The sequence below is a fragment of the Scyliorhinus torazame genome, chromosome 14 (genome assembly GCF_047496885.1).
Source record: "Scyliorhinus torazame isolate Kashiwa2021f chromosome 14, sScyTor2.1, whole genome shotgun sequence".
Taxonomy (NCBI): Eukaryota; Metazoa; Chordata; class Chondrichthyes; order Carcharhiniformes; family Scyliorhinidae; genus Scyliorhinus; species Scyliorhinus torazame.
This window is the reverse complement of record NC_092720.1, coordinates 196,029,177-196,041,644: the sequence shown is the minus strand read 5'-3', so window position 1 is coordinate 196,041,644 and position 12,468 is coordinate 196,029,177. Positions and strand designations below refer to the sequence as shown.

Sequence of the window (12,468 nt, the reverse complement as noted above, 5' to 3'; positions counted from 1 at the left end):
TTACGCCGTGGAGAACGGAGTCCGAGGGCCAGACCCCAACCGTATGCACCCCCTCACAGAACTCTCACCTCCCTACAGCCTCAAGGCCCTAAAAGGATGCCTGGGGCTGTTCTCATACTATGCCCAGTGGGTCCCCAAGTATGCAGACAAAGCCCGCCCACTTATTCAAACCACCAGTTTCCCCCTGACGGATGAGGCCCGCTCGGCCTTCAGCCGCATCAAGGCCGACATCACCAAGGCCACAATGCACGCGGTGGACGAGTCCATCCCCTTTCAGGTAGAAAGCAATACGTCAGACGTCGCCCTGTCCACCACCCTCAACCAGGCGGGCAGGCCAGTAGCATTCTTCTCTAGGATCCTCCACGCTTCCGAAATCTGGCACTCATCGGTCGAGAATGAAGCACAAGCCATAGTGGAAGCCGTGCGGCACTGGAGGCACTACTTAGCCGGTAGGAGGTTCACCCTCGTCACCAACCAGCGGTCGGTCACCTTCATGTTTGACAATACACAACGGGGCAAAATAAAAAATGACAAAATCCTGAGGTGGAGGATCGAACTCTCCACCTACAATTACGATATCAGGTATCGTCCGGGGAAGTTCATCGAGCCCCCAGATGCCCTGTCCCACGGCGCATGCGCCAGCGCGCAAGATGATCGACTTTGGGCTATCCACAATGACCTCTGTCACCCGGGGGTCACCCAGCTTACCCACTTCATTAAGGCCTGCAATCTGCCCTTCTCCACCGGGGAGATCAAGGCAATGACCAGGGACTGCCAAGTCTGCACGGAGTGCAAACCGCACTTCTACCGGCCAGACAAGGCCCGCCTGGTAAAGGCCTCCCGGCCCTTTGAGCGCCTAAGTATCGATTTCAAAGCGCCCCTCCCCTCCACCAACTGTAATATATACTTTCTCACCGTCATCGACGAGTACTCCCACTTCCCCTTTTCTGTCCCATTGCCCCGACATGACTTCGGCCACGGTAATAAAGGCACTGCACTGCATCTTCACACTGTTCGGTTTCCCTGCCTACGGCACCGTGACCGGGGTACATCGGTAATGAGCAATGAGCTACACCAGTACCTGCTCAGCAAAGGCATCGCCTCGAGCAGGACTATGAGCTATAAACCGCAGGGTTCATTTCAGGTGGAGAGGGAGAACGCGACGGTATGGAAGGTCGTCCTTCTGGCCCTCAGGTCTAGACGTCTCCCAATCACCAGCTGGCAGGAGGTCATCCCCAATGCCCTCCATTCCATTAATCACTCCTCTGCACAGCCACGAATGAGACCCCTCACAATCGTTTGTTTATCTTCCCCAGGAAGTCCATCTCCGGGGTCTCGCTTCCATCTTGGCTGACAACTCCGGGACCTCTCCTTCTCCAGAGGCACATGAGGAGCCGTAAGACCGACTCCCTGGTCTAGAGGGTGCAGCTGCTCCACGCCAACCCCCAGTACGCCTACATTGCGCACCAGGACAGCCGGCTAGATACGGTCTATCTACGAGACCTGGCACCAGCTGGTTCCCCTGACAACGCCCCCCCCCCCCACTGCCCGCCCCAACCCCCAGCACCCCGAACGCCCCCCTGGGTCTCCTGTACTGTCCTGCACAGACACTGCCGCCACCCATCACCCCCCTGCCTACCCCATACCCCAACCGTCTCCGACACGCCAGACTGAGGCTCAAGCTTCAGACAACGCCCCTGGAGTCACCACCTGAAACAACCATGCCTGCCGCACCGCCAGAGCTGAGGAGGTCGAAGAGAACGGTCCGGCCTTCAGAGAGACTGAATATGTGATGACCCCACATCACCACCTCTGGACTTGATTTTTTAACAGGGGGTGAATGTGGTGAATGTATTCACCTAATGCATGATACTGTAACCATTGTATTCATCTAATGTAACCTATGATCTGGAAGTGGTGATACAAGCTGCTTCCAGGTACTGTACTGTAACCCCGGTGGGCTCCGTCTCTGGCTCCGCCCTCACCGGGGCCATATATAACCCGGCCACCTGCGGGTGGCACTCATCTGCACAACCGACTCTGGCTAGGCAAGTTCACGACTAATAAAGCCTTATGTTCACTCACTCTCTCTGCCTCTCGGTGAATTGCAGGTATATCAGTCACCTCACATTCCTCAACATTAATCACATTAGGGTTCTTGACCTGCTGCTAATGGGAAATTTCTCCCACTTTACATTATCCAGACCCCACATGATTTTGAGCATATCTAATAAATCTCCTCTTAACCTTCTCGTCTCCAAGGAGAACCTGCACAGATTCATCGATCTGTCCACAAAACTGAAGTCTCTCAGCCTCCGAACAATTCTTGTCATCTTTTCTTCACTCTTTAAAAATGTTTTCATCCTTCCCTTTGATAGTAAAACAGTGGATTATATCCATCTAGCTTTTGCGCTGTGTGCCCCTTTTTTATAAAACCTAGGATTCGCAATAGTTTATTAACACCATTCCTCATCTGCCCTGCCATATTCAATGATTTATACACATTGCACCCAAATCGCTCTGCTCGTGCATTCCCTTCAAAATGGAGTCCTCATTCCCGCATGCACACTCACTCTTGCACCCGGCCCATGCATGCACATACTCACTCCCGAATCCCCACCCACCCACTCACACTCGCACCCCCACACACTCACTTCCACACCCCAGCCCATCCACTCACACTCCGATACACTAACGCCCACACCCAATCCACTCACATGCACCTCCACCCACTTCTGTCCTCACATCCACTGACTCACCCACTCCTCCATGCCCACAATCACTCCCCCAATCCTCTCCCCTACCCACTTACTCTCACTACCCCTCACCCCGTGCCAGGAGGCAATAATGAGGGGGAGAGGGAACCCATTGAGGATGGTGATGTGCTTCTGACTGACCAGTTTATTTACCTAAATCATCAGACTCAATACGTTGGCCACTATTTTTTTCTTATGCGATTAACTCACTCGAGCCAGTTGCTCAGTTTAATTTATTTATGACAAATTTTGGGCGTGGTCAGCTTTCACGGCTGCTCCTCCCGCTTCTGAACGCGAGAACGGTTTCCACGAACAGACCAACAAAGAACATGCTGGAACATGAAATTTCAGCCAAGATATTTATCTTCCGGGTGTTTCTTGTACTTTTAACCGAGCGAGCCGGTGAGTTAACGGATAATATAAGGACACAATGAGAGAGCGAGAGAGGGCTCTTTGTTTTGTGAAGGGTTCACTTTACTTCCAGCCCTTCAGGGATGTTTACATTGTGCAAAAAATTCTCTTTTTTATTTCAGATTGTAAGCAGTTAGGGATTATTTTTATTATTTTAACCATCGGATACCATTCTGTGCGGCCCAATCGTGTATTTTTCGCCCCTTCTGGTTCCCGGGGATATCAACGACCTTGTGAGACTTGAAGTGAAACCTTTAGTTTTGCAAATGGATGTTAGAGCAGGTGCTTATTGTGAGGAGTTATGGGGAAAGCCTGGGGAGGGAGGTGGGGGTCGTGGTCAGGGGTGCCCGGTTGTCCTGTGAGGGGGTCTCTTTGCTACAGTTAGCCAGAAGTGTTTCGGTCTGTTATGGTGACCATGAAGATCACGGGGATCTCCAATGGATCTATCTCCCTGTGAGCTTTTCTTTTTCATTTCCCTTTTTATAATATAAATTTACAGTACCCAATTCTCTTCTTCCAATTAATGGGCAATTTAGTGTCACCAAACCATCTAACCTGCATATCTTTGGGTTTTGGGGGTGAGACAGACGCAGACACGGGGAGAATGTGCAAACTCCACACGGACAGTAACCCGGGGCGGGGATCGAACCCGGGTCCTCTGTGAGGCAGCAGTGCTAACCACTGCGCCACTGTGCTGCCTTGAGTGTTGACCTCCCTATTGAGCAGGCAGGAGATACGATGCAGAAGGTGGTCTGCACCAACCCTCTGAAAGAGCACCCTCCGAGGCCTGCTCCCCAACCCTATCCCAGTAACCTCCCCTAACCTGCACATCTTTGGACTGAACCCAGGTCCCTGGTGCTGTGAGTCGGTAGTGCTCACCATTGAGCCACCTAACGGGAAGCCAGCAGCAGGAATTGAAAACCCACTGCTTCAACCCGGGTCGGTATTCTATAGGTCCCCTTGGATTTGTGTACTGTTAGATACAACTGCAGCCTTTTCCTTTGTGTAAACAAGGAACAATACAGCACATGAACAGGCTCTTCGGCCAAAACCCTCAGCACTTCCTAAAAGGGTACGGTGTTGAAATACTGGCTTTGGGGGCATAAGGATAGCCCTGGCAGAACATCTAGGCTGGGATTCTCTGTTGCGTGTCCGCACCACTACCGCTGCTAGCAAGGACGGAGAATTTGGCTCACCATTCGCCGGTGGTGGAATTTCCCACTCCCGCTTGTCAATGGGATTTCCCATTGAATCCACCTCACGCCGCCGGGAAACTTATGGGCGGGGGTTGCGTTGCCGGCAAGACCAGAGAATCTGACCGTCGGTGAACACCTTAAGAATCCGGTTCCTGAAGTTAGCGATTTTAACTCACATTTTTGGATGGTTCCCAGTGCAGATTTGAATGCCCAGAGGTGGTTAACAATTCTGGGCAATTGCCTTGCAGCCACTAATCTGTAATTTTCGAGAGGGAATCATTCCCAACAACATTTTGTGCAATTTCTTACCTTGCAAACATAGGGTACTTTGACCTTGTGTCTATGTAGAACCAGTTAGAAATGGATAGTGAAAAAAAATCACATATTTGTGTGATGTGGGTATTGGTGGTAGTGCCAGCATTTATTGCTACTCCCTATGCCCTTGAAAACGTTGCTGCTAAGTCACCTTCTTGAACCACTGCAGGAAAGATGCAATTGGTGGGGGTAAGGTTAGAAAATTTCCTTCTCCAAAGATCATTAATGAACAATGCACTTTGCATTATTCATACAGCTGATTACAGGATGTTTAAATAATTAAATTCTCCAGCTGCAAGGTTCAGAGAAGTGGATAACAAGAAATAAGGAACACAGTGTGGGCCTCCGAGCAGGTTTAGTTCGTCAGGGGCACGTCTTGGGGACCTGTTGGGATTCACATGCCCTCGCACACCAACGAATAGATCGTCCAATGTGGGGGGACAATCTGGCGTAAATGCCAAATTGAGCCTCCTGCTGGATTTTCCGCTGTATCCCCCACTGTGTTTCTATGATAAATCACTGGATTACAAGTCAGTAATATGTCTGGCATTGCTAATACATGATCGTGCGTTATTAAAATTAGTGTCCATTTTTTTTTTTCACTCATCGCCTTTCCATCAAAGCAGGGCCTTATTCTTTCTGCCAGCGTTTCTCCCTGTTATCTGTGACTTTTTCACAGCACAGTACATGCATACGCCAATGCTTTGAACAGCAGCTGCTTGACTGATTATAGCCCAGAAACTACAAACATATTATTGCTTTGTTGGTCTTCGTATAATTATCCAGGATTGGAAACAGGATGTTTGGAGAGAGCGACTGAGAGTGGGGTGGGTTCAGGCAAGCAGGTGTTGAATACGGTTTGGCTTTGAACAAAGATTTATATGGAACTTATCAGCGCATTTGCTGAGTTGGGATACACTGCAACAGAACTGGAATGAATGTATTCCCTGGGGCATTTCTCCCACTCTATGCTGTTGAATATCACAGATTTAGGGCAACCTCCGCTCCTCCACCCCCCCCCCCCCCCCCACAACTCCACCCTCCCCGGTGAGAATGGCCATGTTTAAATTAGTTCCAATAATTTTCTGTTATGCCATGCTGCGAGATTTTTGATTCTCTCATTGCTATTGTAATGGTGTGGTTATAGTAGAGCTTGACTGTTGAACTGTAAAAGTGGAAATGGGGTTTAAATAAGGAATGTAGTTATGCAATCATTCCTACCAAAGGAGTGCAGTGTCCTGTGGAGTTAAGTACGACCCTCAATGCCTTCACTAACTGAGCTGGCTGACGATTTATCCTCGGTCATGCAACCTGTGTCGTGAGAGTGCCTTCACCTTGTGAATTTTCACAGATCAGTTTGCATTTCACAGTGTTGATCTCCTATTTTCTTTCTCTGTCAGTCTGGCCTCAATAAAAGTTGAGACGGATTCGCACGTAAACAGAAGTTATTTATTTAGCTTGCAAGCTTAATCATCTTACAGAATGTAACAGGACGTCCTGCCTCTTACACTCCAGAAAACGACTGAACTACCAGACAAAGGGATCTCTGCAAAATCAGTTCAAATGGTATCAAGTTTCACATCTCGACGGACATAGGTCAGCCTAGGTCCCTCCTGACCTGTTTAATCTATTCTGATTGGCTCACTTCCAATCCCTTTCTCTGGCCCCTATCAATGCATCCTCACTCTTATAGACACACCTCTTCCTGCTTTTTCCATGCGGTCCCAAATTCCTTTGTCCCTAACTAAAAGAATCAAAGTGGCTTATTTCTACATTACATTAACTAGTATCTCTAAAGTAACTATTTTATATCACATTCGTCATTCCCTCCTTTTATCATTCCATGATAACCGAACTATCCAATCTATAGCTACGGTTCCTCATCTAAAAAGATCGTCGCTGCATTTCCAATTCCTGTCTTAGCCCCCCTTCATCTGCGTCACCCTCATGGATTTTAACAGTTAAATTTTTTTTCTCGGTGATTGGGGCGGTGATCTGATCCAGTGCACCCCGCATTTTACCCATCACACATTTAAGGATGGCCAGGCCCACAAAGATGCAGCCGATAGCTACCACTAGATACATGGCCATATTTATCAACCAGTCCTTCCATCCTCCAAATCCCCAGTTACCCCAAGAGTCAGGATCCTGCATCCCGTCCAAGTGATCCCGTATGCGATCCATAAATTTAGTAATGTTAGCAGTCAAGTCCTGAATCCCCATAATACACTTGCCCTGTACTATGGCGCATACCCCACCCTCACGGGCCAGAAGATAGTCAAGAGCATACCGGTTGCGTAAGGACCTCCCAGTAGCCCAGTTTATCCAATTTTGAAATGCCCATTCGGGCCGCCCAGCAATGCAGAAAGCCCTATTCCCAACAGTGATATGAGAGACATTCGCCCAGCCACAAAGGAGCTGGAGGCCAGCGTTCAATGGAACGCAAGTGGTGCTATAACAAACGCATTGGCCAGACGCCTGGGTGATATGGCACCTCCTGTCCGTACAGGTGGGAAACAGACATGTTATATTTGTGTCCACCTCTACCAGCAAACAGCCATATCCTTCACTGCTGAAGCAATTCTCGTACGACCGGGAATCCCTATTGAGAGTGAAGTGGCTAGGTATGTACGCCCTCCACCGTCGCAGCCTATCGTACTGTGAATGGGAATTATCCCGAGGGAGGGGAAGGTAAATAGCCGGTGGTGCTGAATCCGGATCGTAAGGAAGAGTGACGTGCTCGGGCAATGGCTCGGAACGCTGACAATGAACCACCGTTTGGGGAGTGCCCCAAAGCGGTGAAACAGAAAATAACCGAGACACCGCTGCGGGGTTTGGGTAGCAGACAACCCGTCCCTGGCCATACAGACGGTGGTAAATCTGGTAGAAGAGATTCATACAACCCGGGTTTTCCTCAGTTTGGCCTTTAATTAACTTAAGTGTATCTCCCGGTAACCTACGTTCTAGCTGTACTTCCCTTCTCACACGCCCCGTCCTCTCTCTAGTCCCTTTCTCTTTCTCATGGTCTCTTCCTACACTCTTCTGACAGCTTGATGTTACCTTTATTGTACCACTTTTAACACATCCAAAATCAAATTTACATGTATTCCAAAAACAAGGCAATGTCCATATAATGTTCCCTTCCCATCGCCGGGACCGGTGCAGCTGCTTCATGACTCCCGCATTCTCCTTAACTTTGATGACCTTCCATGAGTCGATACCATGTCCTCGTATATGGGGGCAGTGAAGAACATCACCTGTGCATAGGTGATGTATCCTTGTAGATTAGTTGGGGCTACACAGATACATAATATTCCCCTTTTCCATGTCCATCGCCAATAACACGCCAAGCGAAGTGAGGCCAAATATCAGACAGACGATGCGTAGCCACTCCATCATGCTCCACACCTGTAAAATAGCACTGGAGAAGGGAGGCAGGTTAGTATCCGACCTTTTACAGTAGTGGAGATGGGCTCAATTTACAGTGATGTAGGTGGACCCAAGCACTTCGCCCCTCCACTTTAACTGCTGTGGGGGTGGCAAGGAGAACTTGGAAGGGCCCGTCCCATCGCGGCTCCGACCCCTTCCTAGTCCAATTTTTGACCATTACATAACTACCGGGCTGGACTGAAAGTGAGCTAGGTACTGGGCAATGGCTCGTGAGCCGCGCGGACTTGGCCATGGAGTTCCTTGAGCACTTGCGTAAGGGCTAGAACATAGGTGGTCATTTCCTCAGTCATCTGATGAAACTGAACCCGTCTGGGAACCTGCAGTCTCCAGGGAGTTCTAAGAGGCCTGCCATAGAGAATCTCGGCGGGAGAGAGCCGGGCCGGTCCCGCAGGTGTAACCCGCAGCTGGAAGAGGGCAACGGGGAGCAACTTAAGCCATGTCAGTCCCGTGTCTGCTCTTAATTTAGCCAATTTAGTTTTGAGGGTCTGATTGTGTCTTTCAACCACCCCGGCTGCCTGTGGTCTGTAAGCACAGTGTAACTGCTGGCGTATGCCCAACTGGGAGCAAAACTCCTTGTTAATTTGTCCAATAAAATGAGGCCCATTATCAGAACTTAACTGAGCTGGTATACCGTACCGGGGAATGATTTCCCTCATCAAGACTTTAACCACAGTAGCAGCTTTACTATAGATAGTCGGATACGCCTCAACCCATCTGCTGAACACATCCACAATGACCAAAACATATTTATAACATTGACACCTTTCCAACTCAATGTAATCCATTTGGAGCATCTCAAAGGGACCACTGGGCAACGGGGTTTGCCCCTTCCCACAAGGGATACCTTTTCCGGTGTTATATTGCTGACAAATCAAACACCGATTACTGATACTTTGGGCCAACCCCTGCATTTTAGGGTGCCACCAAGTGTCCAGCAACAAATCACTAGTCCCCCGAGCCCCACAATGAGTTGCAAAGTGTACACATTCGATGACCCATAAAGCCAGTACATCAGACATACAAGTCTGATGTGCAGGCGTGGTCCATAAAGAGGAAACAGAATCATATGTACAACCTAACCGTTTCCACATTTGTTTATCACTCTCAGGAGCGTCCTCCTGTAACCTTATGACGTCTTGGATGGTTGGCATTGGCTTGTCAGAAGCAGACACATTCATAGTAGATCGTTTAGTCTGACTTAACATTTTAGGCACCATCACTTGCTGAATTTGTGCGGCTGTGCGCGCTGCACAATCTGCTCGTTCATTACCAACGTCAACTGGGGTTGTACCATTCGTGTGGGCAGCACATTTAATAACGGAAATCTGCGCTGGCAGAAGGAGGGCCTGCAGTAGGTCATTAACTAAACCCCGGTGGGATATTTGACCACACATAATCATGTCAGGTTGTTCTGACGAAATGTCACTCAAATCGCCCCTTATTGTGGTAGTTTCCTGAATCAAGGCTAAACAGTCGTGGCCAGGTGCGTCTTCATGGACAGGGGGACCACTAAGAAAACAGGCTGGATTGATAGTGGTACAGTATTTAAATGTCAGACGTGGATTGTTCAAAAGGTATATCTCATACCTATTCTGACGAGCTGCGGTAAGATGCTGACCATTCGCCCCATATCCCTGGCATGGTACTGGTCATGGACCTGACGTGTAATATGAGGGCTTACCGAAGCTGACTGTGGCCATAAATGTGGTGATATTGTAACAAAATCGGCTGTACCTTCTAACATCAGGCTGTACCTTCTTTTCCCGTGACTGTGGCTGTAACCTTGACTGGCCATTCGGTCTCAAGTAATGGCCAGTATTTGTCCTCCAACTCCCTGTTTCGTCCAGTTCTGTCATAGGCCAGGGTAACGTGATGCAGTGATAGTGGCTGTTCAATGTCTAACGTCCACCACTGGGGGGTGATAGAAATATAGCACTGTTGTCTCATCCTCCATGATGTAACCGTTACCCCCTCATCTCCGCATTCTAGCTGTAGCTGGAAGATACACAGTAAATCTCGGGCCAACAAGTTACAGTCCAATCCAGTAGTCACTACAAACTGATGTTCTGCAGACGTATTCTCGTAAGTGACTGTCACAGGTTCAGAAATAGGATACTCACACACCTGTCCTTGGAACCCTGATAATTGCTGCGTGTGGTCGGATATTGGTAATTTAAGTGTTGATTGCACAGAAGACATCGCTGCCCCTGTGTCGATGACAAATGAGTGATGTTGATCTCCTATCTGCAGAGAGATAATAGGTTCCCTGTCGGATTGGAGAGTCCTTATGGCTAAATTAGCTAGTCAATCCTGTGTTGGGAAAGGGTTTTCCTGGGAGAAGTCAGTGTATCTCATCTGTCCTCCCCTTGGTGGGTACCCTCTCCTTTGGGTCGAATAATCTCCTTCTACTGTCTGTCTTTTAAAGGGGCATTCCTGTTGCCAGTGATCTACACGGCCGCAATTAAAACATCCATTGTTCCCTTTATATCTGCCCCGGCCTCGTCTTCCAGTAGACCAATGGCCCCTCAGAGGGGGCTGCGGTTGTAGAGCTGTTGATTCATTCAGTGGACCATAAAAATGGGGTGAGGGTCCTTTTGGGTGGGTTTGGTATCCCCCTCTTCGCTGATCCACCCACCCAAAGTCACTATATTGGGGCTCCTGCTGGTAAACTACCATTTCTGCCCCTTGTTGGGGTCGCAGATCATCCTTTTTCATTACATCCTCAGTCTTAACCTTTGTAACTGAGCCTCCTTCTGGGCCTACACCCTCCTTCCAGTAAAATCTGACTGCCCTTGCCATCTGGGAAGGGTCGTTCTCCGTCCAATTCATGTTATTACATTTCACAGCAGTAACCACAGAAGGTGGTAGGCAATGCATTAACATAGCACAGTATTGAGGGGAATTCTGACCATTTTGATACAGCAAATCGCCTGACTGCCCCCGGTAGATTTCATTAAAACGCCCCAGACATTCCTATGGCTAATCAATCTTCCTAGGTTTTAGGTCTAAGATAACAGAAAGATTTATGGGCCTTTGAAATGTGCTATTCAACGCATTCAAGATCTGTGTCCTTCTTTTCTCTATTTGCTCTCTTTTTTTTTAAACTTAAAAATGTTTGAAAATTCAAATTGAATTACTGCAACTTGCAAGCTTAGCTCTGATCTCAACTCAGAACTAAATTTACAATTTGCTTAACACAAACTTGTATAACATTTACAACTTAATTATTTCTTTATCTTAACAATTTTTTCTTTTAACAAGTTTTTTTTTTCTGTTACATACACATAAGTATTAGCAAAATCAACTATCATAAGTATTAGCAAAATCAATTATCATCTTCAGATTGACACTTTTTAATATGGTGTCCATGATCTTCTTTAAATTTCTATTAATCTCCAGATAAAATGAGATAAACCTTATTTCAAGTAAGTAAAATTTAAGATTCTGGCAATTTCAATCAATTGCTTTCGAAAATAATAACTTTTATCAAAGAGGTAGAGAAACCCACTGGTTTCCTTTAATTAATTCAAAACGTAACTTTGCTGGTGTTCACTGACTCAAAGGAAAGGTATCCGATTACACTGCAGACTGTTATCTCAAGGCCTGAGTGAGAAGCACTGTCTGTTTTCAACTCCGCCTGCTGCTGTTAACCCTTTGAGAGACTTCTGCTTCAACCTCACAATCTCAACTAGACCTCGGAACTTTACAGTCCAAGGAGACAATTTTAGCTTAATCAACTATATATTTAAAACACTCACACATAGAGTTGAACCATCTTCAGATTTAAAAACAGTTATACTGGACTGAACCCCCATCTATTGAAGTCCCATCAGCCCCTGAACCCATATAATAGACAGAACCTTTATTATTTAAAGTCCCATCAGCCTCTGAACCCTAATAATAGACTGAACCTTTATTATTTAAGTCACATCAGCCTCTGAACCCCGATAATAGACTGAACCTTTATTATTTAAAGTCACATCAGCCTCTGAACCCCGATAATAGACTGAACCTTTATTATTTAAAGTCACATCAGCCTCTGAACCCTAACCCAAGCCGAAACAACAATATGAAATCCCATCAATTAAAGTGCTAATCCCCAGACTGACCTGTGATTTCGTCGAGGCGGTCTTTCTGTGCCAACCGCGAGTGACCAGACTAATCAGACGATAAGAAGAGGGGAACAATCAATGCTGGTCGTTTTCCATTTCTACATTGAGGGCCCTTTGTTCCCGTCCTCCTGTTCATAATCAGTCTAATTCTGATTTCGCAGTTGGAACAGGATCGCCCAGAGAAATCCCGGGTTTCGGCACCAAATGTTGATCTCCTATTTTCTTTCT

General features: G+C 47.5%; 1 protein-coding gene across 3 annotated transcripts in view; it reads left to right on the top strand.

Annotated features, from left to right (window-relative positions):
* The first annotated feature begins 2,974 nt into the window (after positions 1-2,974).
* Positions 2,975-12,468, top strand: part of LOC140390320 (SLAM family member 9-like) — a 65,935-nt gene continuing 56,441 nt past the window's right edge. Inside the window, exon 1 of one of the 3 annotated variants that reach the window (XR_011934608.1) lies at positions 2,975-3,158. Coding sequence is in view for 2 of the 3 variants with exons in the window: in XM_072475379.1 (XP_072331480.1) it covers positions 2,996-3,158 (163 nt within the window). In the remaining variant the exon portion in view is untranslated. The remainder of the gene's footprint in view (positions 3,159-12,468) is intronic. The other 2 variants (XM_072475379.1, XM_072475378.1) reach the window with 2 other exon arrangements.